General features: G+C 46.9%; 10 protein-coding genes across 10 annotated transcripts; 6 read left to right on the plus strand and 4 right to left on the minus strand.

Moving 5' to 3' along the window:
• Nucleotides 1-44: 44 nt before the first annotated feature.
• Nucleotides 45-2,365, minus strand: I302_100621 (uncharacterized protein; the record flags this gene model as incomplete). Its single annotated transcript, XM_019190634.1, has 9 exons — nt 45-158; nt 218-351; nt 443-830; nt 893-1,123; nt 1,190-1,430; nt 1,507-1,592; nt 1,666-1,803; nt 1,887-2,011; nt 2,116-2,365. 9 exons carry the CDS (start codon nt 2,363-2,365, stop codon nt 45-47), a joined length of 1,707 nt encoding a protein of 568 aa, XP_019047382.1.
• A 999-nt stretch (nt 2,366-3,364) lies between these two features.
• Nucleotides 3,365-6,684, plus strand: I302_100622 (uncharacterized protein; the record flags this gene model as incomplete). Its single annotated transcript, XM_065869112.1, has 12 exons — nt 3,365-3,793; nt 3,886-3,973; nt 4,035-4,154; nt 4,216-4,286; nt 4,355-4,625; nt 4,686-5,219; nt 5,289-5,578; nt 5,636-5,675; nt 5,733-5,813; nt 5,886-6,178; nt 6,256-6,570; nt 6,658-6,684. 12 exons carry the CDS (start codon nt 3,365-3,367, stop codon nt 6,682-6,684), a joined length of 2,559 nt encoding a protein of 852 aa, XP_065725184.1.
• A 474-nt stretch (nt 6,685-7,158) lies between these two features.
• On the plus strand, nt 7,159-8,065 carry I302_100623 (uncharacterized protein; the record flags this gene model as incomplete). The annotated part of the gene is made up of 5 exons (XM_019190636.1): nt 7,159-7,267; nt 7,352-7,368; nt 7,439-7,467; nt 7,538-7,874; nt 7,943-8,065. The coding sequence occupies 5 exons, from the start codon at nt 7,159-7,161 to the stop codon at nt 8,063-8,065; spliced, it is 615 nt and encodes a 204-aa protein (XP_019047384.1).
• A 431-nt stretch (nt 8,066-8,496) lies between these two features.
• On the minus strand, nt 8,497-9,508 carry I302_100624 (uncharacterized protein; the record flags this gene model as incomplete). The annotated part of the gene is made up of 5 exons (XM_019190637.1): nt 8,497-8,549; nt 8,636-8,731; nt 8,809-8,864; nt 8,941-9,378; nt 9,468-9,508. The coding sequence occupies 5 exons, from the start codon at nt 9,506-9,508 to the stop codon at nt 8,497-8,499; spliced, it is 684 nt and encodes a 227-aa protein (XP_019047385.1).
• A 1,895-nt stretch (nt 9,509-11,403) lies between these two features.
• I302_100625 (uncharacterized protein) lies at nt 11,404-14,100 on the plus strand (the record flags this gene model as incomplete). The annotated part of the gene is made up of 12 exons (XM_019190638.1): nt 11,404-11,663; nt 11,732-11,787; nt 11,861-11,964; nt 12,036-12,144; nt 12,210-12,403; nt 12,466-12,556; nt 12,632-12,832; nt 12,906-13,021; nt 13,085-13,180; nt 13,241-13,374; nt 13,455-13,813; nt 13,874-14,100. The coding sequence occupies 12 exons, from the start codon at nt 11,404-11,406 to the stop codon at nt 14,098-14,100; spliced, it is 1,947 nt and encodes a 648-aa protein (XP_019047386.1).
• A 554-nt stretch (nt 14,101-14,654) lies between these two features.
• Nucleotides 14,655-16,108, plus strand: I302_100626 (uncharacterized protein; the record flags this gene model as incomplete). Its single annotated transcript, XM_019190639.1, has 5 exons — nt 14,655-14,866; nt 14,938-15,146; nt 15,206-15,230; nt 15,320-15,890; nt 15,959-16,108. The coding sequence occupies 5 exons, from the start codon at nt 14,655-14,657 to the stop codon at nt 16,106-16,108; spliced, it is 1,167 nt and encodes a 388-aa protein (XP_019047387.1).
• Nucleotides 16,109-16,544: 436 nt separating this feature from the next.
• I302_100627 (uncharacterized protein) lies at nt 16,545-17,164 on the minus strand (the record flags this gene model as incomplete). Its single annotated transcript, XM_065869113.1, has 3 exons — nt 16,545-16,939; nt 17,014-17,044; nt 17,117-17,164. 3 exons carry the CDS (start codon nt 17,162-17,164, stop codon nt 16,545-16,547), a joined length of 474 nt encoding a protein of 157 aa, XP_065725185.1.
• Nucleotides 17,165-17,975: 811 nt separating this feature from the next.
• I302_100628 (uncharacterized protein) lies at nt 17,976-19,949 on the plus strand (the record flags this gene model as incomplete). Its single annotated transcript, XM_019190641.1, has 1 exon — nt 17,976-19,949. One exon carries the CDS (start codon nt 17,976-17,978, stop codon nt 19,947-19,949), a length of 1,974 nt encoding a protein of 657 aa, XP_019047389.1.
• Nucleotides 19,950-20,131: 182 nt separating this feature from the next.
• I302_100629 (uncharacterized protein) lies at nt 20,132-21,966 on the minus strand (the record flags this gene model as incomplete). Its single annotated transcript, XM_019190642.2, has 6 exons — nt 20,132-20,379; nt 20,491-20,883; nt 21,005-21,353; nt 21,433-21,553; nt 21,625-21,726; nt 21,788-21,966. The coding sequence occupies 6 exons, from the start codon at nt 21,964-21,966 to the stop codon at nt 20,132-20,134; spliced, it is 1,392 nt and encodes a 463-aa protein (XP_019047390.2).
• Nucleotides 21,967-22,848: 882 nt separating this feature from the next.
• Nucleotides 22,849-24,650, plus strand: I302_100630 (uncharacterized protein; the record flags this gene model as incomplete). Its single annotated transcript, XM_019190643.1, has 9 exons — nt 22,849-22,962; nt 23,033-23,077; nt 23,140-23,389; nt 23,473-23,516; nt 23,589-23,814; nt 23,892-23,986; nt 24,074-24,095; nt 24,164-24,360; nt 24,486-24,650. The coding sequence occupies 9 exons, from the start codon at nt 22,849-22,851 to the stop codon at nt 24,648-24,650; spliced, it is 1,158 nt and encodes a 385-aa protein (XP_019047391.1).
• Nucleotides 24,651-25,098: the final 448 nt, after the last annotated feature.

Consider the following 25,098-nt stretch of genomic DNA (forward strand, 5'->3'; position numbering starts at 1 on the left):
TGCCCATCCCCGACGAAAGGTAGCGCGTGATTGAATAGTATGATCTAGAATACCCAGTCAAGGAACTTGCCCCACCAGGTCGTGGGAGGATGATCCTCTGGAGCTTCAGATGGGTCGAACCTTCCTGACCAAAGATCAATTTCTGAGGCTTTTCGGAACTACGTGGTGATCTACTGCTCAGCAAGATGCCTGTAGATAGGGTAGATTGATGACTTACCCTGGTTCGTTTGAAAATTTTCCAGAGGACAAATGGTACGATGTATATTGGGATACCGATATAACTAGCTATGAAGTCTGAAGTGCTCCAATTGCCTTTTAGGAAAACGCTGAAACCCGATAACAAGGTGATGACTGACGTTTTGACGTTGTAGTTGTCAGCATAAAGTACAACCCCGTTCCAGTTCAGTCAAGCAGTATACTGTTAGATACCGTTCTTACTCACTCAAAGACCCAATGGCTCCCACCCAACCAGCATACGGTTGCAATCTTCCTTTGTAGGGCAAAGTATTCCTATCCACCCCCTGCACTTTACACGCCTTGTAGAATCTCAAAAAACAAATGGACAGCGTCATCCAAGCCAAGAGACCAGCGACGGTAGATAGACTCAAAATCCAAGAGAACGCTTGGGCTGCACCTCCTGAACCCAATGATAGATAGGCTAGCGGACCAAATAGGAAGGACGCAATGACAGCGTAGTATGGTACACCGTTTTTAGAAGTTTTGGTGAAGAATGCCGGCAGTTGTCGATCCACGGCCATTGCTACGATTATCCTTGCTCCGATGTAACAATAGGAATTTCCAGCTGACCAAGCTGAGATAAGGATACAAGCCTAGTGAAGTACGCAGAATCAGCAGTCGCTTCAGGTGTGTCTGTTGCGCCGTGTTTACTTACATTGACGATAGAGTCAAGAGCTGGTATTCCCGCTTTCTTTATACCTAGTACCCAAGGAGACGAGTTTGCATTGCCCGTTCCGGAAGAGAGGTTGGGATCGTTGTACGGGACGATCATCCCTATCAACAATGCGCCCAGGATATAGAAAATGGCAATTCGGTAGGTGACCCTTTTGGTAGCTTTGGGAAGGTATTTATGCGGATTGACAGTCTCTGCAGCTGCAATGACGACCTATAACGTTTGATTGGAATGTTAGAAAAGTCTTAATGCGCAGTAAAGAGGTAAGAGCCAGCTCACAGTCTCAACACCGATGAAAGAGAATGAAGCGTTAACTAGGGCAGATAAGAAACCCAAGAAATGCCCTTTGGAACCTGTGATACCATTGTAATCGGTAAATGCTCCTGGGTCTTTCCAATATCTGAATCCGATCCTATCGTGATTCGGTGCACCGCCCAGTGTGATCACCAGCGAGACCAGGACTAGACCGATAAAACAGATGACCTTGATCGAAGCTGTTATGACTTCACTTTCACCGAAACTGATAGTCCCCCACATTACGTCAAGTCAGTCAAGCTTCGACATTGATATGATGTTATTTGGAAATTTGCCCTCACAACTTGACGTTCATCATGTTGATGGCGAAGATGAGAGCGAGGGAGATCGAAATTACAAGTGCAGGTGTGATATCGGTCCAATATGACTGTGAAATTTCAACGAACGAGAAAGATTAGCGTACAAGAAGAAATTGCGATTGAATAACTAGGAACACTGACCACGACGAGCGACGCCGCTGAAACTTCACTGGCTATTGCGATTGTATAGCAGTATCCGTAGGAGATAGCTAGGGTGAACCCAACAGCAGGATCGATGAACCGGGTAGCGTAATGAGGGAAAGTTCCAGCTTGTGGGATCTTTGCGTTTTTGCGAATATCCAATCAGTACACTTATCTCTATGGAGATCTTCGCGTATGATCAACAAGAGCAGGAAGCTCACCAATGTAGCCATTTCTCCTAAACCCTCCATCACGCACCACAAGACAGCACCAACAACGATGAACGCCATGAGCAAACCCGCTGGCCCCGCCTTTGCTAGTGCGCTGCCCGTCCCGATGAAAAGACCTGTCACGATTATCGAATTCAGTTGGTCCCATTCATGCGAGAATGACATGTGTTTGTGAAATCACTTGAACTGCACAAAGATAGGTAACGGATTAGCGACTTACCTGTTCCTATGCCGCCTCCTATACCTATAAAAGTCACATGTCTTCTATTAAGTCTTCGTTGGGTATTGCCTACCCCACCTTCTCCCACCCCTACCGCTCTGGAACGTGTCTTCTCCACATCGCCAAACGGAATTGTTGAGGGATGTCCAACATCCTGTTCGTAGCCACCCGAGCCTGATTTCGGAGCATCAGATTTCCCAGCCCTGCCCGGAGAATTGGCCGAACCAGTGTCTGAGCCTTCGTATGACATGCTTGATGAGTCGTGGACTTCACTCGAAGTTCCTGTGGTCAATCTCTTTGAAGAATCTTGAGTAATTTTGTGTGTTTCCAGCTGTTGTACAATGCTGAACACTATAGTGAAAGCAGATGAAAATTGGACATTCCGAGCGCAACTTCGTCCATATCATATACAGATTACCGACATTCGCTCGCAATTTCTCGTCATCGGATAAAAATAGAACAAGCGAACTCGAGCAAAAATCACGCCATACTCAGAGACCCACTTTTACGGATAACTTCATGCGTGTTTGTTGAATTTAGCGATCTCTGCGTGAAATTTGTAGAGACAGGAATTACCAGGCTTGTATCGGGGTTTGCACAGTACCTGGACTTTTGAGCTTTTGAAGCAAGGTGAGACGCCATCACGTGTATTTTGATATCACACATTTTTTACCGAGATCTTTTCCAAGGGATGTCCGACGATCAATCAGGTTCACAGTCTCCCAAACTGATCGTAATTTGATAATCGATTCTACTGGGTAAGATTTTCTACGGGTTGAGAGTCAGGATCGACAGATACGATCAGGCTCATTACGATCAGGCCGGCGACTTGACTCATTTTCGTATGCGGAGAGACTATTGATTCGACAACACTTTATGATACACTACAATGCAGATTGCAATCAATCGGTTGGCTGGATGCACCCAATGGCCGACGATACCGCTTGCAAACGTGTCAAAGTAGGCGCATGAACGAACGAATGTTTCGTATGATCGCTAAGCACCAGCTTATGAGAAAGTTTCAAGCAGACCTCGCCATGACAATAAATGGAAGATTGAATCGTTACGTAATGATATGATTGTTGTGAGACGCGTCTTAGCTGGATCAATTGAAGCAACAACAAACTTGCCAAAGACTCATACAAACAAACACTCAACTCACTTGATATGATCATCAGACGTCTTTCATTCTTTGTTGATTTGTTGAAAGAGAGTCAAGGTAATCATCAGTCCTCACATTCCAACAGCTATGCCAACGGCAATATCATCCCCACCATCGAAACCAAGTCCGCGGTCAAGGGTTGTATCGAAGAAACTATCAGGATCAACAACAGCTTCACCAGCCGAATCGCCCCTTCAACCTTCACGTACCATCAATGCTCCCAGAAAATCATCAGGCCTATCAACGATGAACGACGACGCGGCTGAAAAGGCCAAACGAAGGAAATCCGCTCATTTTGGTGATCTCGCTGCCAATGCTGGAGAACCGAAAGAGAGACCAGCAAATGGGAAAAGGACGGTCTCGGCTCTGGCGGTTCAGCAGGCTTCGTCAGGTGGGCAGACGATGACTCAGAGACGGGCAAAGAGATTATCGGCTGTCGAGCCTGCTGCTCCGGTTGTTAGTATGGAGGTGATGAACACGAATTTCGAGGAATGGATGAAGTTGGCTACTGATAATGTGAGTGTTTTCCTTCAAATCAGCTACTTCAGGTATCGAAACGTGAGTACATGTTGTTGAGACTGACATATGTGCGTTGGGTTGAATGATAGAAAATCACGGCGAATAATACCTGGAATTTCGCTCTGATTGATTATTTTGCGGATTTGACGCTTTTACGAAATGGTCCAGATGATCAGAGTGGGTCGTTCACTTGTATCTATTTGATACGAGAAATTCAGCTGATCTTGAGATGTAACAGGTATCAATTTCCAGAAAGCTTCTTGTACCCTCGACGGATGTGTAAAGATCTATACGTCCCGAGTAGACAGTGTAGCTACTGAGACTGGGAAACTGCTAAGTGGTCTCGCAGCAGGCAACGGTAAGTTTTGGAAGGCCGGTTAGTGTACGATCTCAAGCTTATGCGTTTACGTTTGAGGTAGCAGATGCTGGGGATGGAGAAGATGTTGATGGGGACGACGAAGAGGGTGGTGAACCCAAAGCTACACGTAAAGTGAGTGAATCCGAATCCTTATGCCGCCTTTTCGCCTGACGCTGCAGCTGACGTGAGCGTATTCACAGACTACGAGCCGATCCGAAGCTACCCTGGCGAAATCGTTCGCTCAACTACAAGTCAAGAAGTTCGACCTTGAATTTACCGTTGATCCTCTGTTCAAGAAGACTTGTGCGGACTTCGATGAAGGAGGAGCTATGGGTTTGCTCATGAATCACTTGGGTGTAGATGGAAAGGGAAGAGTCGTGTTTGATGCTGGAGATGCGGGTGGCGAGGAGGAAGAAGAGGAGGAGGAGATTGACGAGGAAGAGGAGATGGTAGATCTAGAAAAGCTTAGAGGTGAGTTCCTCCTTTTCTCTTCGACCATGAGTTGCGCTAACGCTTCACTGGCCTGCTTAGAGTTCGTACCTTCCGTGGAAGCCGTTCAAAACCTCTACATCTCAGACACCTTGTCTTCATTCAAGTTCTCCTCAGACCCAGAGACTGCTCTCGACTTTACTACTCTTCTAAACCTCGAAGACTCGTATAACGATGATGAGAACCGACCATCGTACGCCGATGACGAGTACGACGATTTCACTCCCGCTCCTATCGGTGGTGGAGATGGTCAAGCTCACGATTTCTTCGGCGATGAGGATTACGATATGGGACCATCAGGAGGATTCGATGACGGTGCCTCGATGATAGGTGACGATATGGATACTCAGGAAGCCTACGGTGGGCCCGGTATGGGTGGTTCGTTAGGGATGGCTGCTCCAGGCGAACATCACGGTCCCTTTGATCCTAGACGTCAAGCTGGTCCGGGCGAGCTGGTAATGGCTTTCGGAGCTGGTGATGATGGTACGGAAGGGATGTTCGATTACTTCGATAAAGGTTTTGGGAAAGCTTGGGCGGGAGCGGATCATTGGAAATTGCGTAAAGTCACCAGGAAGGGTACGTTGGGCATCTCACCATCTCATCATTGCCATGAGAAACCATAGCTGAGCCTGAAGTATATTGTAGATGCTGCTGCACCGGTTGGAGGATCATCCGCACCTGCAAAAACAGCTAAAGCGGCCAAAGCACCTTTCACCATTGATTTTTCATCGCCCTCTACATCCGCTACTTCGTCGAAAACACTCTTCGCACCTGCTACTAAATCTTCTATCACCTTACCGTCGAGTCGAGCGAGTTCTTCCAAATCGAACAAGAAGACTTCAGCGGGTAAACGAAGAGAAGAATGGTTGTTGCCTGATGATATGCATTTCAGTAGTAGACAGCTTTTGAGGTTGTTCTTGAAACCCAAGTTCTCGGTGAGTGGTGTGACGTACCCTAGTATCCTTTGGTCGTCGCTGATATATTTATGTTAGCTACGAATGAGGAGAAGTGGAGCTGCTACTCGTATGGCTGGTGAGTTGGATGTCTGTTGTAGTAAAATTGGTAAGCGGATTGACAGTCAACATGCAGAAAATGCCAATGGCGAGATCGACGAGAACTTCTGGGCTCAAGCTGCTGCGGAAAGAGCTGATGGCGATCTAAATGGAGACGGTATGGGTGAGTGCGACCTTATCCAGCAAAGTAAAGTGAGGTGAGGCTGACGATCCTGATGAATGTGCATAGACAACGACTCTCAACCAATACCGTTCGAAACTCAGTTCTTCCATGATGATATGGATGATGGCTATGTCGATGACGCTCTGGATGCGGTAGACTCGACCAACATGTATGATCCCAACGAGGCCGATGACTTGTTGCAGGGATCTCAGAATATAGAGCTGAAGAAGAGTAGACCTGAGAACGTCAACTTTGCGAAGAAAGCTAAGAGGGTTGACGTCAAAAGGCTGAAAGATGATATTTGGACTGGACTGAAGAGTCTCGTTCCGGTTGAGAAGGACAGCTCGGAGGATGAGACGGTAAGTATAACACCCATCTTTGCGGATGTATCACCATTAGGGGAGACGAGATGGTTAATACTGGTGAAATGACATAGGAAACACCCAAAACACCCGATGAGACTGAACCAGTGAAAACTTTCGACAACATCATCACTTCCCTGCGATCTTCCTACCCTACCGAGAAGATGTCAGAAATCTCAACTTCATTCTGTTTCATCTGTCTACTGCATTTGGCCAATGAGGAGGGACTGAAGATTGAGACTGCCCGATATGATGGGAAGGAGAATGAGGACGTGGGTTGTCAGGGGATGGTAGAAGATTATGAAGGTGATGGAGTCGCGGTGAGGTTGGACCAGGGCGAGAGGAGGGATAGGATCGTGGGAGAGTTGCAGGCTTTGAAGGTTTACAAGGTATGTTTATGATTTGGGTTCTTGCTTTAACATAATCCGAAGAGATAATATGGCTACTGGTTGCTAACTACCTTTGATGGGATACAGGACCATACAGCTGGGAGAGCTGCGTAAGAGGGAAGGGATGATCTATGTTCGAATCTATCTATGGGTTTAGGGGCTATCTGTTATGGACATGGTAGATGTGATTTAATATATAGGATTCTATAGCAGATGGCTCCATTTCATGTAATATTATGATAATTTCGACCCCTTGATATGGTATGTTTGAGATCGCTTGCCTTGCTTATTGCTCATGAGCATGAGCAGGAAATATAGATATACGAGTATGGATAGATATGGATGGTCCTGCGCCAAATCCAGATGCGGCTACGAACAACGAAAACGTCTCGGTTAAATCGCTGTTAAAATGATGTTCGTGATCAAAACAGTACAGTATTAGGCGGATGCGGTTACAGTTCAATCTGCATTTGTTATTGACCAAAATCACAACGTATCCATCATATTGCTATACCAAAAGGTCATCCCATCTACCTCGATTCGCTTCCCCTTCTATACCTCGATAGTGAGCCACCTGCCAGCTGCACGATGTCCTCGTCCTCATTCTCGTCAACGGGTAAAGTCCGACCGCCCTTCACTCTTAAAGTCGCTTTGACCAAAGATGAGATCCAAGCTTGCTATGATATCAGGATAGAGGGTGAGTAGTACCTACCAATCCTGGTGTTGATCGTTCCGACTGAGGGAAGGGATCAACTGCTGATTCGACGCGATGTGTGGATAGTGTTTTCAGTCGAGCAGGTGAGCAGCGAGCATCCCTAATACAGAGCGTAATTAATCCTCAAATGCTGCTGCATCTTCAACATGACAGGGTTTCCCGCTAGAAACAGAGATAGATGAGTGAGTTCACTCTCTTTACTGAATTCTGCATCCTGTATTTCTAGCACACCCAGCTGATCTTTCAATGAAGACACGACCCCACCTCGATCCATTTCCTTCTTACCACTCCCATCCCCTCCCCACCCTCCGAACAGACTCTCATCCCCAACCCACCCTCAAAATCACACCCTTCCGAGCTAGAAAAGGGTCAGACAACAGAAAAACCAATAGGGACTATCCGATATGTCCCCTCTCTATCCAAATTGACGAGATTGGCCGTAGACCAAGAATACAGGCAATATGGATTCGGTAAAGTGTTGGTCGACGGGATGCATAAGTGGATCGCGGCGAATCGAGGTGAATTAAACCAGAGTAAGATCGTAGAGAAAGGGGAGAAGAGGGTGATCAAGGTTAAATGTCATTCTCAGGTGAGTCCCGACTGATGGCCTTTATGGTCGAAACGCATGTTGCTCATTGCTCCTTTTGCTCCGCATAGATCCCTGTCATTCCATTTTACGCCATGATGGGATATGTGTCTGAAGGACCAGAGTTTGACGAAGAAGGGGGTGAGTCATGGTGTCTTGCTTATTTGATCCATACGTCTAAGAAGGCTGATTGATATGATGGTGGTGTGTTTGCAGCTCCTCATCAGGTGATGGTCTATGAAGTAGAATTATAGAGTGGCTGTAGCACCTGGTATCCGTGTAGGAAATTGTTCGGCAGAACTGGATATTACTCCCACCAGAAAGACATGACTTTGCTTGCAGGTGGTTTGATGGTCATCACGGGGTTACAAAAGTCCTACCCAGCAAAGCGTTTAGAGCAATAAGCACATTTTCAATTTATATGCATCGCTAGATAAAGATGTGAATAATTTAGAGATAGAACTCGGCTTCGTCTGTCTTCTTCGTGCTACATGATATTAGAGGGACTAAATCTATGAGAAAGAACCAAGGCGTTGAAGAGAGAGAGAGATGGAAATCGGCTGAGTCGTTAAGAAAGTTACGAAAGCGGTAATGATAGTATGAGAAAAGTCAAAGGACAAGTATCTTAAATCTTCTTGGCCATCTTATCTTTCTTAGCGGCAGCTTCTTTGGCGGCCTCTACAAGATAGGGCATGCACATCAGCGACAAGTCACGGATGAACGAAACATGAACAATTATGTAGCTTTTGAAACTCAAAGCTCACCTTCGGCTTCAGCGACTCTTTGAGCAGCGGCAGCTTCTCTTCTCCTTCGCACTTCTTGTAATCTAGCTAAATCAGACTTGGCTTCTGTGGTTTTGCCTGTGACATTGATTCCCAATGTCAGCTTCTTATCATTTCATCCCAAAATCGCATTTTATACGTAGTCTTTTACTAACCTTGGGCATGGAGTTTCTGATACTTGTCTTGAGCAGCTTTCTTCTCTGCTGCCTCGCTACATGAATGGACCAAACATCAGCTCCTCATCCCATGCAACGTGAAATCGTTTCCGGTAGAAGCAATGGACTTACCGGTCTTTCCTAGATTGTTGGACAACAGCAGGAGCATTCCCCTTCTTCTTCGATTGTTGTTGTTGTTGTCTCTGAGGTACCTCCTCTTCCTCACTTCCACTTTCCTCCGACTCCTCCTTCTCTTGGATAGTAACGCTCTTCTTCCCTTTACCCTGCGCTTCAGCCTTCTTCCTCGCCCTCCTCTCCGCCCTGCTCAATTCCTCCTCATCACTCTCTGGATCGGCCAACTCGGTGTTCCCCAATTTCAGATTCACCGTCTTCATCTCTGGAGCCAGTTCCGCTACCTCCGCCTTGTGTGCTGCTGCGATGGCCTCTTCCTCATCTTCCTCGGACTCTTCTTCGGACGATTCTTCCTCTGAGGATTCGGGTTTCTCGGCGAACCTGGGGTCTAAGTCTCGAGAGAATTGTCGGCCTCCTCCTCTGGAAATCTTGAACTTGCTATGTAATACAGGCATTTCCATCAGCATCGTATGAGGCGTGATGCTGATGGTGAACAGTTTATGTGACTATCATGATAGAGAACTTACCCTCGTCCTCTTGATGATGTTGGTGCACCTCCTCTGGCCATATTGTCCCAAGTTGATGAGCTACTTTTGTGTTCTTATGAAAAGGGTTTCACGACAAGGGGAGCGTTGCGGGTGATTGTAAGCTGGTATCACCGGTGCTATCAAGATTGTGTGTGTATCGCTGTAGGATGGAAGAAGATGGAAAGTATTCTGAGAATGTTCAACTCACTCAGGAGACGGGTTCAACGGCAAATCAGCGATTCGACATTTGCGCATAGCCACGTGAGCCCTATTTACGTAATTACCAAAACTTTGGTTCTCCAACAGCTGGGTGTCATTCCTAGCTCTCATCTCGACAATGGTATTGGAGACTGCATCAAGCAAACTACTAATGATTTTTCAGTGATATATGGCTACATGACCACTTGTAGTGCCATTCTTATCTTCCTCATTCTCGGTCCCGTCCTCGCTGTCTATGAGCCAAAATCCAGGCTAATGATTGCCAACTTCGCTTGCTGAAGAGCATTTCCTATAGAAATCTGCAAAATGTGTGGTCGCAAGCACATCAAGAGTCGCTGTAGATTGTTGCAAATGTAGCGAAGACGTGTGGGTTGACTTCCAAAAGCGTCAAAACTGGCTTCTTCCGAATAGTTGGGATGTATTGTCGATTGGTGGGACTCAGCTGCGGCACTACGCTGTACTTCAGCTTCACATTCGTGTCATCTGGCTATGCGATCTCGCCCGGCAGGACCGCGAGACTTTTGGACACCGTGGATCACTGGTCCTTATCTGTTTGTCTGATTTTGGGTTGTTATGTTTTGCTTGTTCAGAGATGGACTCAAGTATCACACCGTAAATTCCACAGTCGGAGGTGAGAAACACCTTACGACGATACGGCCGAAAGATCCTTGGCTTCTCCCATCCATTTGACCCATTGGCACCTAAAGGAACAAAAGGAAGCTCCACAGCAAGGCTGGAGTGGTCCCAACGGCTTCTTCCTTTTCTAAAACATACCTCTAGTTGTTTCCCCAGCGGAAAGACTTCCATGTATTCCCGACAAACATCCATACTCGATGACCCTTTCAATAGCACGGAGCGCTAAGAATTTCGTGGTCAGCTACTACACCCAAAGGGATTCACCATTGTCGACCGCTGCGGACCGCCATCGTGCTCTATGGCGAATATTCGGTTCCCCAAGCTTGTCGTATCAGATAACAGGTAGAGTTCAGGTCGGCCGGTTAAGGATTCGCGCTCGGACTTCGATCAAGGTAAGTAGTAACGTCGGATCTTCTCGCTTTTCGTCTCGGGTTACAGGAAAGGTGTAAGCAGGCGCAAAGATCATGGACTTAGGCTTCAGACAGGTCAGGATGATCTGCCTTTGGAGGGAAGGGCAAGCGCCCAGAGGTACCTCCTGCGTGGCCTTACTCAGGCGCAGTGGTGTGCTGGTCGGATATAATGGCCGACCGCTGAACAGGCAGCCAGCTATGAAAGTACAGTGTAGACCGCCGAAATTGTAGAGAGATACTTGTAGGAAGGAATTCCAAGATAGCGCCTTTCAACTGAAGACACATGTCATGGAGGCATGTTCGTTCAGATTGACAGTTGGCGCTTTCCCTTCCATATCGGGCAAAAATCTTCGATCACGCAAGCGGAAGTAAATCCCTCATACAGGATAAGCAGCAGATTAGCGCCGACTCAAGTCGCACAGCGCAAGTGATAAGGAGCAATCTTGGTCTTGGTTGTGTTGTTCCATGCGGGAGAGACAGGAAATTGGAGGTTTGAACTTGAACACCAACTTTAAAAAGTTCTGCGGAGCTATGGGAGCTCATATCTGATAAGTCCATGAGAAAAAGATATATAATGGCTTGTTCTGACCACCCCAATCCGAACGTTCTCAAAGTCTACTCACCATCCCATAAAATAACATAACATAATCAAGAGTCATACTCGGTAAAACATGTCCAGACTGTTAGATAGAAATACAGCTTTGATCACTTCAAAACCTCCACTCGAGAGGGAAGGCGACGAAGCTGAGAAACACGATCACAAACAACAACACCTTTTAGATAATGAAGGTCAAGCTCAATTACCCCATCTGCATGCGGATGAAAGTGATTCTGCCTCAAGCATAGAGGTCGAGCAATCAGAGGGAGTAACTAAGATCGAAGCGCTATATCTGGTTTTTGGTAATGGTTGGAAACTTTGGACCTTGTGGGGGTGAGCCTAAAATGATCATGCTTAATCTGTAATAAGCATACAAGCTTACGTCGTGCGTTATTCGATAGCTCTATCGCCCTTATCTGTATTGCTTACTCGCTATCTCAGATGACCACCTATGCTTGTGAGTGTGCAGCATATGAAAATGAATGATTGATCTATGCATCTGTCCTTACTCATGATATCACTCATTCCAGATGCCGCTTTCGCTACGTCCGCTTTTGGTGAACATACCATCCTCGGCACGATCTCAGTCATCACCTCCATAATGTCAGGTGTAGCTAAGCCTTTCATCGCTAAGGTGAGTTTATATTTCTGTCACTCTCATGTCTACTACACACACACAGACTGATGAGTCAAGCATTGCCCTAGTGCGCCGATCTATTCTCACGACCCTGGGCACTAGCTATTTCGGTATTCCTCTATACCATCGGCTATATCGTCGTAGCCTCTTCCCAGAATGTAGGGGCTGTTGCTGGTGGTAGGTCCCAATCCCTGAGATGTCATCGAGACATCACTTACTGAACGTTTCACTGTGTTTCACAGGGGAGGTCATTTATACACTCGGAAACACCGGGATCAACTTTGTTTCCTCCATCTTACTGGGAGATATCACCTCCCTGCAATGGAGAGGGTTCGTCAATGGTTTATACTCCTTACCATTCATCCCTTTCGCCTTCGTCGCTGGTGATATCTCAGCTGCTATCAACGCGTACTCTGTCAACGGCTGGAGATGGGGGGTGAGTATTCTTACAATTGACCCTTAGGCATTATGGTAGTCCGCTGATAGATGGGTGGTCAGTATGGGATGTTCTGTATCATCGTACCCGTCACCATCGCTCCTTCCATCGCTGTACTGTTCTGGGGTGATTACAGAGCCAAGAAACTTGGAGGTAGGTCCCGTATCAAACACATAGCCATTCAAGCTATTATAGGAGAGCGTTGATCTGATCATACATCCGATTTAGCACTTTCTCTCGCCTCGTCCTCGTACGCCAGACAGAGAATACTCGCCGGGACTGTTCAGCCTAGAAAGACGGTTCTCCAACTCTTGATCCACTATTCTCGACAAATGGATGCGTTTGGTCTACTACTTCTCACTTTCGCTTTTGGATGTATCCTTTCGCCTTTCACCTTGAACACTACTGCCAAAGGTGGATATACCAACCGTAAGTCCACCGCATCACTCGCTAAGCTACACATTTCCCATACCGATCGCATTGACTGACGTTGTTCCCGCAGCCTCTTTGATCGCTCTGTTCGTCGTCGGTGGTATACTCTTCATTGCGTTCTGTGCATACGAATGGAAGGTGGCTGCTCATCCCATCATGCCCCGAAGAGTTATGAACAGGACTTTTGTAGGTGTCACCGTACACTCCACCCAGTGTCCATTGGGTTCTGATGTGACTGTGCCCTCCTAGATCTGCGCGTGTTTCATCGACTTCATGTACTACTTCTCAGGAGGACTAGGTGGTACTTATTGGTCTTCGTGGCTTTATGTCACCAAGGATTACAGTGTGAGTCTGCTTCTTGCTCGAACTCCAAGCCCAACCGCAACGACTGACAGTTCACGAAAGGCTCAACACTATACCTACCTTACAAACTGTTTGACAGTCGGATTGTGTTTCTTCGGTTTCGTTGCCGGTGCGATTCAGCGATATACCCATCGATACAAGTACTTGCAACTCTGCGGTCTCAGTATTAGAATCATGTAAGTTCACATACTTCCCTTTCTCGCTGCACTCATTGCAGGATCAAGCACTTTGGCTGATACGTTCTGCTGCTTCATAGTGCCCAAGGTCTGGTTTACGTGACAGCTAGTAAATCCACCGCGGGAGAGACAGCGACCATCGTGATGGGTCAGATCTTGATCTCCCTAGGAGGTGGTATCTCCGTGATCTCATCTTCAGTCGCATGTCAAGGTTCAGTACCTCACCAAGATATGGCATTGGCGATGGCCCTTTTGTCACTATGGACATCCATCGGAGGATCAATCGCTTCTGCCATCTCAGCTGCAGTATGGAACAAGCAGGTTCCAGCCAAGTTGGCTTTATACCTTGGCGATACGCACAGTTCCACTCAGCTAGCGGAAATATTCGGTTCCATCTTAGTTGCCAGGACTGCTGAGCCTCGACCACTGGTCATTCAAGGTATGTCCCTCAGCTCAAGGTGACGGTCCGATGAGCCTGCTGATGTATGGTTCGTTTCAGCTTACAACGAGGCTATCAGACCTTTGTACATCGCTGCGCTCGTCACCTCTACTCTATCCCTCGTAGCTGGTGCTTTCACTACCAACTTCTACCTCGGTAAGACCCACAATGCTATTGAGAAGAAGGAAGTCATATTCAGATCAGCCGATGAGACCGCGCCTGAAGTCGTCGCTGCTAGAGCTAGAGAGGTGGAAGAGAGGGTGGCCGCGAAGTTGGCTCAAAGTTAAGAGGGACCTATCCGAAGGGATTAAATGTCGAGTTGAATTTTGTTTATCTGGCAATGATGGCTGTGGGCGGAGGGCATTCGGAGTACTGTTTCCTGTGGAAAATTACCACGAGCGATCTCAGACTGCGAGTATGAGCGGGTTTTCCACAAAATAAAAACAAAAAATGATAGATTGGATAGTTTGGATTATAATGCAGTTTTTCAGATGGTCTTGCAGTATTCCAGAGTTTCGTTTGTGTGTACGACTAGCTCGTAAATCGCCGGAAGACATTCCTTGCCACTGTAGTACTGAGACAAGAAGGGGTCGTACACCACTTTTGTGAGACGATGACGTGTTAGTTGACTATGCTGGATGATCCAAATGAGTACGAGTACAGTAAACGAATGTACACCTCAACCTTACTCAACTTTACATGCAAACACACGCAACATCCAATCAACCCTACTCATGCTCACTGGACTGATCCTACAAAGAGACCTCCCTCTTCAATGCAGTTTAGACCCCTTGCTCATCTTTCCTTCCGCCTCACGAAGCATCATTCCGCATTCTCCAGAATGTCCTCTACAACTCCGAAAGTACCAAAACCCCACCGACGACTCCTCGACGAAAATGAACTTGTCATAGCTCAGCAACTGGGCAAGGCCGTATCAGCCGAAACGAAGAACAGCGATTTCGCCTGTGAAGGTATCATCCCTTCTGCCGATTCAACCAATCTCAGTCAGCTCCGGCTGTTTTACGTGGATGTCAGGGATGGATTGATACCCAAGTGAGTCGTTTTCTTCCTCCCCTGCCCTTCCCAGGAAGGTCATGAGCTAAAGCATTTGTATCGCTGGATAGAGTGGTAGAATTACCTTTTGACACTACCTCTGCTCGAGAGCTATACGAGAGTGGACAGCCATCCCCTTTCGGTCAGGAGATAGGACTGGTCTACGATGAGGGGTATCGACAAGCTCGGGAGATAAAGGCTCCACATTTTGCGCTGGGCGCTGATCTCTTGGTGGACTCTGCTCTGCCTACGATCCTCATGGAGAAGCTCAACTACACGAGTCCGTGTTGTTCAAGATAAACAAGTTGAAGATTAACAAGTCGAATATGTATGCCCAAGGAGGGTTCCTTCAACCTCATAAAGAGTGAGTTTGTTCTGATTCGTCAGTTCTTCGACAATTACCTTGCTCGATTTATCCGAACACTGGCACTGAATCATCCGTTAATACCAAAGCGCGCCACAGGGCAAAGACCACATCGGCACTCTGGTCCTATGTCTTCCCTCGCATTTCCGCAGCGGTGATCTCGTAGTAAGCCACGGAGATGTGACGGTAACCTTCGACTGGAGCAATCAAGTGAAAAATGGAGGTATCGCTTGGGGTTTTCTCTACTCAGATTGTAAACATGAGGTATTACCTGTCGAAGATGGCATCCGAATCACGATTCAGTACGAGGTCTTCATCCGGAGGATCCCGGAACTGACCAACGATAGAATGTATGACTGGCGATCTGAGATTGTCAAACAGGCTTTCAACAGGGTTATGGACCCTTCTTTCCTCCCCGAAGGAGGGAGGCTGGCATTTGGACTGAAATACGAGTATCCCATTCGAGATGATTATGGACATACCGATTGGTCTGCTTTGGAGAAGCTCTTGAAGGGCATCGATGCGGTTTTCATGGCTTGTCTCAAGGCGACGGGGCTCATGTACGAGTCGTTCGGAGTATATGACACTTGGGAGCTGGATAGGTACTGGCGAGAAGAACGATCGGAAGCGTCTGTCGAAGCTGATAAAGAGACTGATGAGGTGAGTGGGATCGCTCTGTATAATCTTAGCACCTGAACGTGTATGCTGAGTGGGAATATTGTTGAAAGGAAAAGGAAGACACTTCATTCTACAGGGATATCTGGAGCGCCAATTCCTGCCATGCCGCTTCGGGCAGTCATTTGGAGAGTGATGATCCTGCAGACCTCGATTTGGAGAGATCTCGATTTGGTGTGGATCACTCAGCCAGGTTGTTATAATATCGATAATCAATATGCCACTTATGGTAACGAGGTGAGTTTGTTTTTTGATGGGTCGATGTTCAGACGATTGCTGGTAGGCAACTTACATATGAGCAGATGCGAACTCAAAGTATTTACGCTGCTATTGGGATCAAAGTGCACCTGCCACCTGCTGAGGAGAGATGGCCTGTGGGTGAGCCGAGTTCACCCAGCAAGAGAAGAAGGGAAGAATGAGTATATGGTGGTTGGGCTTTCAATGTACGGAAGACTGAAACAACGTTCCCGTACTGTATTCGATGTCATGTTAAGATATATGTGACAGGCTCGTGGGTTCAGATGACGTGGAAGTTAGAGTAATGGTTTATCTTCTTCTGGTGTCGCATCACCCGATGATATGGCTATAGTACAACTCACTCCCAATTCCGCTTTTCCATTTGCCCTATGAACTGACTTCCTAACCACAACAGACCGTAGGTTCCTCATCATTCGTCGTACTTTCCACCCCCAAGACCAACCAATCACAGAAAAACTTGCCTATACCCGTCCCGATCAATATCGAGAAGATCAAATACCCATTAAAACTCATTACCAACAACATCAACAGGTATGCCACACCAAAGACCGCTACGTGGATTAATGATCTGATGAGCTGCTGTAGTGGCGTTGCGCGTCTCGGACGGTGGTTCTGGAGTTTGATAGATACGTTGGATAGTTGTTTGAGGATTAGACGATCGTAGTCCCTCGCGACTCTTCGGAGGAGCTCCAAGAGGACGGCCATGAATGTTACGCCTATACAGGATGCGGCGAAGGCGCCGCGGGTGGTGTTGTGCCATCCTGAGGAGATGAAGCCTGCGTAAGTGGGGAAAGGCGTCAGCAAGGAGACTGGTGGGCTAGAGGTCAGAGTGGGAAGGAGGTGGTCGTACATGTATCTATGACATCCCAGTTCCATATCATCTGAGGTGGAGATTGTGGTCAGCATATGTACATCTCGTTGAGAATACTTGATCCAAGTGCAAGGGGACTCACGTCTGACATCTGACATGTACTATTGCTCCCAGAACCCATATGATCCATTTTGATGATGTCTCTCTTATTGCGATTGTTGCTTTGGGATAGAGGTCGTGTCTTGTAGGATGTGTCTGTCCCTGTACAGTACTTGGCTTTTGATATTGTGCTTTACGAGATGCGATAAGTAGAGTGTGGTCAATATAAGTATAAATCCCAGATGCCAGATGAAGATTGAAATCAAAGTATGGCTTTCTTCCCACAGAGCTCTGTCAATCTCGTCGGCACGCAACCGTTGTCAAGGATTACCTTTAACCGACCTCCGTCAAGGAATTTTGCGTTACAGCCAATCAGATGAAATGGGCTCAACTAATCTAGGGTCACGTCGATCATTTCCCGTAATCTGAGCCATTTACTTTTTACCAGATTCGGTAAATCTATGATACTTAGTCTCGGATGTTGGAGGAAGGGTTCCTTTCCATGGATATGCCGCGTTTGAAGAGGCCTTTGTCGGATTGGTTTACTGCATCTTGCCAAGGACTAAGCATAATCTTGAGGAATGATGTAAACTTGCTAAAAAGTACGCGGCTCGATACTCGATAGAAGATACTCGATAGAAGGACAGAGAAATAGCAACCTTCGAATGATATTTTCTCATTTGCATCTTTCATCCCTTTCGTCCTGCAGTGACTGCTGTTTATTACATTTGTTCTTCCGCTTAAGAGTTATAAGGAATCTTGAAGGTACCTTCTGACGTTCTGTTCTGGCTCGAAACCTACTTCTCTATCTGTCGCAGAAATCATTCACCTGTAGGTATCCATATATCCACACCATACTGCCGGCATACTGATCATCGCTCTACGCAGATACCTTCTCCCCGATGACCTTGGAATCCCGATATCACATCCAAAATTTCACCGAAGGCTCAGCAACAGAACCTCACTGGGGTTACGCCGACCGGATTGTACCATGTACGAACGATGCTGGGTCGTGCGAGTACCTCGATGTGGTCTACCATTCCCATGATTTGGGTATGCTCTACTCCGGTATATTATGGTCGGTGATCATTGGTGGACTGTTACTATGGGGCATCATCCATCGAAGTCACACTTCCAATCGGATCACCCGATCTATCAACTCCTTCGTGCGTAGGAGATTATTACCTGAATTCAAGATGGGACGATACTTCTTCGGTCGGACAACTAGATTACAAGTCCTCGTTCTTCTCTGCCTTACCATCTATCTCACCATCTTCTCCTTCGTCGGTATACGATACAAAATCTGGAAAACCCCTGTGAAAAATCATCCGGAACTGCATAATACCCGATCGAGCATTGGTCCCCTTGCCGATAGAGTTGGCATACTAGCCTATGCCCTCACCCCCCTCTCTATCTTACTAGGTTCTAGAGAATCTTTGTTATCCCTAATTACAGGAGTTCCATACCAACACTTCAACTTCCTCCACCGATGGCTCGGTCATATAATCTTACTTCAGTCCATCGCACATACAATCTTCTGGTGCATAGTCGAGATAAGGCTATACCAGCCCCAACCTTCCACTGCGAAATCATGGATAACTCAAACATACATGATCTGGGGTGTTGTCGCCATGATCCTTCTCCTGCTTTTATGGGGATTATCGCTCCAATGGTCCAGGCGGAAATTCGGATACGAATTCTTCAGGAAGGCGCACTACTTCCTTGCTATGGTGTACATTGGAGCATGCTGGGGTCACTGGGCACAACTCAAATGCTTTATGATTCCCTCCCTCGTCCTCTGGCTCGTCGATAGGGCTATCCGACTCATCAGAACTTTCCTTATCCACTATAAGATCCTCTCGAACGGTAATGGTCTATTCGAGACTATTCAGGCGGAAATCAAACATCACGACGAAGATATAATCAGGATGGATTTCGATAATCCGAATCAACTAGATTTCGAGATTGGTCAACACTTCTATATCTGTTTTCCTAATACCAAGGGCGGTATCTGGCAGTCTCACCCGTTCACCCCCCTCAGTTTACCAGGCGAGAAACATGGGTATTTGATTAGGGCAAAGAAGGGAGAGACGAAGCGGATAATGGGATCTGAGGGGGAAACCACTCCTGTTATTTTGACGGGACCGTACGGGGTGGACATAATGAGGGATCTGGGAGGTGAAGATAATATACTTTGTGTGGCTGGTGGAACGGGGATTACATTTGTGTTGCCTGTTTTGCTCTATCTGAGTAAATACGGGTTGACGCAGGGGAGGATGATAGAGTTGATCTGGGTGGTTAGACATCAGAGGGATACTGAGTGGATTGCAAAGGAATTAGAAGATCTGAGGAGGGACGAGAATATCAGAATTACCATTAGAGTGACTAGGGAGATCGCCATCCCCGGTTCGAACGGTATGACCACACCCACCACTGAGAGTATACGATCAAAGGATTTAGATGGATCACAGTCCGAGAAGACCCAGACCCAGGAAGATGTAGAGAAGAACGGCGCCATTATACCTGTTTCGTACAACCCCGAACTCTACTCTGAATGTCCCTGTAATCCACCAGTGTACACCTCCTCCTCTTCTTCCTCTACCACCCCTCAGATCCAGATGAAGAACAAGGTGGTAGATGCTGAGAAAGCCATAGAGGAAGGTACGGAACCGCACCATCGACCCGACCTCGGAGAGGCAGTGAAACAGTTCGTGGGAAGGACGATCAATGGCCCGACAATGGTGTATGTTAGTGGACCTGGAGGAATGATCAGCGATGTTAGGGATGAGGTTGCGTTGCTTAATGATGGCGGGAGAGTGTGGAATGGCGAGGAACGGGCGGAGGTCAGGTTGATATATGATGATAGATTAGAGTAATTGGATTTTGGGCGGTAATGCATATTTGTACATATGGGATAAGTCACCGGTCGCGCTCTGATGGTCGATGAGATCGTTGCTGATTCCGAGGTAGTATGGTGATACATTATGAGTACAATCCATTCTACATTCTATCCGTGTATGATCTAGATTCTATCTTCTAATCCGTTTTCAACCAAAAACTAAACGCTACAGAACAGTATAATCATCGAGACGAGACCGACTGATGCGGCCAACCGCAGATCTGGGGAATGTCGAATCCCGCCCGACCCAGGATTTCTAGGAGCAGTGTAATTGTAACTTGAATCCACGCAACCGTTCTCCAGAATGGGAAATACCAAGGTACTTGAATTACTGACGTCGCTGGGTATATATCCCTGCGCGAGGCCACGTCGGTAAGACCACGTATCGATATCGTAGTCTGTCTTCCCTGTTCAGTCAAAGGAAGAAGCGTCAGTGTCGATTTCCTCCCCGTTTTCTGGTTTCTCATCTCTCCTTCAACCAGATCATTGATAGACGAGTCGTAGAGGCGAAGACTTACAAGTCCAATAATACCATCCCCTCGAAGGTTGATTCTCCCCATTGCTAGGACTATAAGCCGCCAATTGAGCCTCGAAGAACAGCCTGAACCAAGTCCTCTTCTCCCTCGAATCATCCCTATTCTGTACAGAACTGCTCGAATTGGGTGAATGGCCAGTCTCCAAACTCCATTCTCCCACTACCGTAGGCAATAATCCCAGATCTGTATTCTTGAGGAGTTGGGATATGTTACATACTTTCTCTAGGATGATGTCGTGTGGGAGGTTATTGAGCGGTTCGAAGGCGTAGTATTGGTGGGTGTCTATTATGAATTGATCTGAGGGGTTGGAAGTGGTAGAAGTGGTGTTGGAGAGGGGATCGTAGTTGGCCCAGTATTGTGGTCCCCAGAATGCGTCTTTGTAGTACCCGGATTAGCCCAATAATCCTTTTCGAGCGCCTTGATACATATAGGGAGATACGTGGTCTGGATTACGGAGTATGGGATATGAGCATGAGATTGGGATGCTCAGACTCACCATGCATCACAATCCCTATATCCCCATCTACCCCACTGATAACCTCCGCCGCATCCGAGTAGAAATCCTTCAACTGAGCCATACTAAACCCATTGGTCAATCTAGGTTCGTTCAGCAGCTCAACGCCAATCACGGTATTCCCGTAGATCTCTTTCGTGAATTCTTCGGTCATATTTCTGAGGACATTGATAGATCTATCGAGGTTGGAGGAATTCGAGGGGAATAAGACTGGACCGATTAGTCCTGAGTTGTCTTGGCCGTTTTGAGAGCCCGGTGCGCCATGTAGATCTAGGAGGACTGATAGGCCGAGTTCGGATGCCCAGTTGACTGCTTGAATGAGGTATGGGTACTGAGTTGGATTGTATATTAGCATCAAGTATCCCGGAACGACAGAGACAGATCTGTTATGGGTAGATAGGAATACTCACCTGCCCCGATACGTATGGTTCGTCATCCCTTAGATCCACTGCCCAGTATCCGATGGGTATACGAACGGAGTTGAGACCTGCTGCTTTGATCTCCTCGAAATCGTCTCGAGTGAAGAATGACCTAGGATACCAAGCTCAGCTCCTTATCGACTTGGTTTCGATCTCACTGATACTTGTGGGTACACTACTCACTTCCAATGATCCTCCAACCTACTCAAACATTTCTTCTTCCCCAACTCCGCGCATAGGTGATATTCATCTGCCGCATCGTCGGTATATATCGAAGGGGTGATCCTGACAACGTGCTTGAGCAGTTAGAATAGTTCCGGATGTCAAGTATGCATTCCGCACTCACCATTCCTCAGTCAACAGCCATCCACCTAGATTCACACCTCTGATCACATCGTTCGAACTGATCTGCCTCCGGAGATGATTGAATTTGCCACCGAGTGGTGGAGGGGCGATGCCAAGTCGGGCAGAGATTAGTGTTAGACCGCTTAGGAAGAGGACTATAAGTCCATGATGGGTCCACATTCGCCGGGGCACAGTGGGGATGGTGGAAAAAAGGAGAGATGATGGGTCGATCAGTGAAGAAAATGCATGAACATAGTCCAACAATCAAAACTCAATAACGTCTGTGATGTTACGAGTATGAGTGTAGGTAATGTTGTGATGCATTTCTCTTCGGACGACTGCGAGATATTTTGCTTGGCTTGGAGTCAAAATACGTAATGATGTGATGATGCTCGAGCAAAGAAGTGACTAACTCGGTGAATGGGATTGGGCACATGTACGAAAGACTGTACGAGTTTGGTCCTTTTGGACATACTATATAGGTGCTACCAATCCCATATAACATCCAGCTAGGGGGCGAACACCGGATCCTGGCTCTTCAAGAGGTATGTATAGATAGATATGCATGCATCAGAGACTGACTTGTAATGTTGGAATGTTGAATGTGCTGGTTTCAGGCACGATCGGGGGTTGCGGGTCTGATTTGCCCATCGGTCATGTACAAATAAACATAATTCATAATTCACCTCGGTCAACGACAGTTGTTTTACTGATGCCGAACTAGGTATGTCATTGATTTGCCATCTGCATGCACATTGACATGTTCAACTCTGTCTCACGAAATACAGATATACACCCGAGTTGTGCAACAGATACAAATACAGCACAGATCGGAAGCAACATCGACCACAAAGCTAACAACGAAGCGTTCCTTCCCCCTTTCTCCTTTTCCGCTCGATTGATCCACCTAAAAAGAAGAGCGCAAAAACAGCGTGTATAAATAATCACCCAAGACCCATTTTCATGGTCATTACAAAGGGACTTTGTTCCCATCTTCGTCTCCTCAACAAGCATTCAACATCAACTTCATCAACACTATCAAATCAGATACGAACAAGAACCATGACCAGCACTGTGACTGTCGGTCCAGCCAATGTCGAGAGGGTGAGAGGGGATCATTGGGTGAATGATAAGGGCACGGCGTTCAAGAATCCTTGGAAGACATTTACAAGCTTTGTGAGTGTTCCTGCCATGAGACCAACTCAACTCAGTGGCAATGACCTGACGTTGTGAGCTGGAATTGTAGGGAGCGATGGAGGTTGTCAAAATCATACCTACAATGGCATGGAAGGTGAGTCTCCTCATGCTCTCTCCGAGTTTCATGTTATGTTATTGATGAAAATCACAATACAGGCAATGACCAACAAAGACCCAGCGGCGAAACAGGCCAAAACGCTTATACCCCATGTCAAGCCCACTTTTGGCTCAGACCTCCCTTCGACAGAACTGAAAGTCACTTGGTTGGGTCATGCGGCGTCGCTTGTTGAGATGCCCGCCAGGGAAGATAGCGAGAAGGGGCTGAAAGGTAGAGGTGTGAGGGTGTTGTTCGACCCGGTTTTGATGGATGTTATTTTCCATGGTGTGGGGCAGAAACGATTGAGCAGTGAGTAAAAGTCATTCTGAGGTGGAACATGCCTCGATTTTTCGATAGTGCAGAATAGATGCTGATTGTTCATCGATTCATAGCGAATGTCTGCAAGCCCGACGACCTACCAGAGGTCGATGCTATCGTGAGCTCATCCTCTTGTCTGATCTTGCCAATCTAAGGGAGACACATGTCTAATCTCAAGTATGTTCTACAGGCAATCTCACACAACCACTACGACCACCTCGACCTCCCATCCCTCAAAGCTATCTTCGCCAACCAAAAATCCAAATACGGCAAGCACCCAAAATTGTTCCTACCTCTGAACAACTATCATGTCGTCTCTGGTCTAGGACTAGGTCGGGAGAACGTGATCGAGATGGATTGGTTTGAAGAGAGGCAGGTCGTAGTAGAGGGTGTTGGGGAGGTTAAGATCGCTTGTAGTGAGTGATTCATCTTCGGAAGAAAGAAAGCTGCATACCAGAAAGATATGAGTACTGATGTTTGTGCTGGTGATTAGCCCCAAGTCAACACAATGCATCGAGAGTAGGATGGGACAAAGATAATTCACTTTGGTCCTCCTGGGCAGTTAAGGATACCTCGTCGAATGCTTCTGTGAGTGAGCATTTCTACTGTTCACCTTGTTCTTCTTCGAGTGCCCTTCCTTGCACATACACGTTACTGACAAATGACTCTCATCAGGTATGGTTCGGTGGAGATACAGGTGCGTGCGCTACTATTTCATTCCAATATGCATACCGCGAAGCTAATGATGTGAACCGAACTTATCAGGATACTGCATCACAACGGAAGAGTCCCATAATCTCGAGGACCTCCCTAAAGAGGTCTGCCCAGCTTTTAAAGAGATAGGCGAGAAGCTCGGACCATTCACCGTGGGGTTGATACCCATCGGAGCATATGAACCTAGGTACTTGTTCTCGGCTGTGCATGCTGCGCCTATAGATTCAGTGAGGATGTTCAAAGATACTGTGAGTGTGGTCTTTCCTGTCATCCCTACTATCTCCAAACATCAACAATACATGCTTTACTCTGCTTCACGACAACATTTCCTCTGCAACACAATGATCGCTCATGTCTTGTGTCGACCCAATAGAAATGTCAAAATGCCATTGGTATCCACTGGGGTACATTCCAAATGACCTACGAACCATTTACCGAACCTCCCGAACGACTCAAGACCGCTGCGAAAGATGTGGGGCTGAAGCAAGACGATTTCGTGGTTGTTGCCTTGGGTGAAAGTAGGGGATATACCGTATAGTCGGCTGACCTCGATGAGTGAGGGTCATGGGTGGTGGCTTATTTTATGTACTAATGTGATGTGTATAGATGGTCGAGATGTACCTTGTATCATACTTGCTTGGTGTTACTGTGCCTTGACTACTGACTAGCCACTAGATTTCTAGGCGATCAGTCAACACCTGACGACCGGTGCAGCACCACTGCATTGTTGTCGACTACAATGTGGCTACTAACATCCCGATGTGGGGATACTGTCCATAGTCTCCTGGCGACCATTACCAAACCTGGTGATACTGTAACGATACTCGTGACCACTCATTCGATTGTGAGACAAATATTACTCAATTGCAAAGGCAAAGCGCGAGGCATATGCATATGAGCCATTTCGCGAGGATATAAGAAGGACGACACGAAATGTCTCATCCTCTATTTTCTTCTCCCACTTCTTTCATCTACTCTTCTCTCTA

This window comes from Kwoniella bestiolae, chromosome 1 (assembly GCF_000512585.2).
Source record: "Kwoniella bestiolae CBS 10118 chromosome 1, complete sequence".
Classification (NCBI taxonomy): Eukaryota; Fungi; Basidiomycota; class Tremellomycetes; order Tremellales; family Cryptococcaceae; genus Kwoniella; species Kwoniella bestiolae.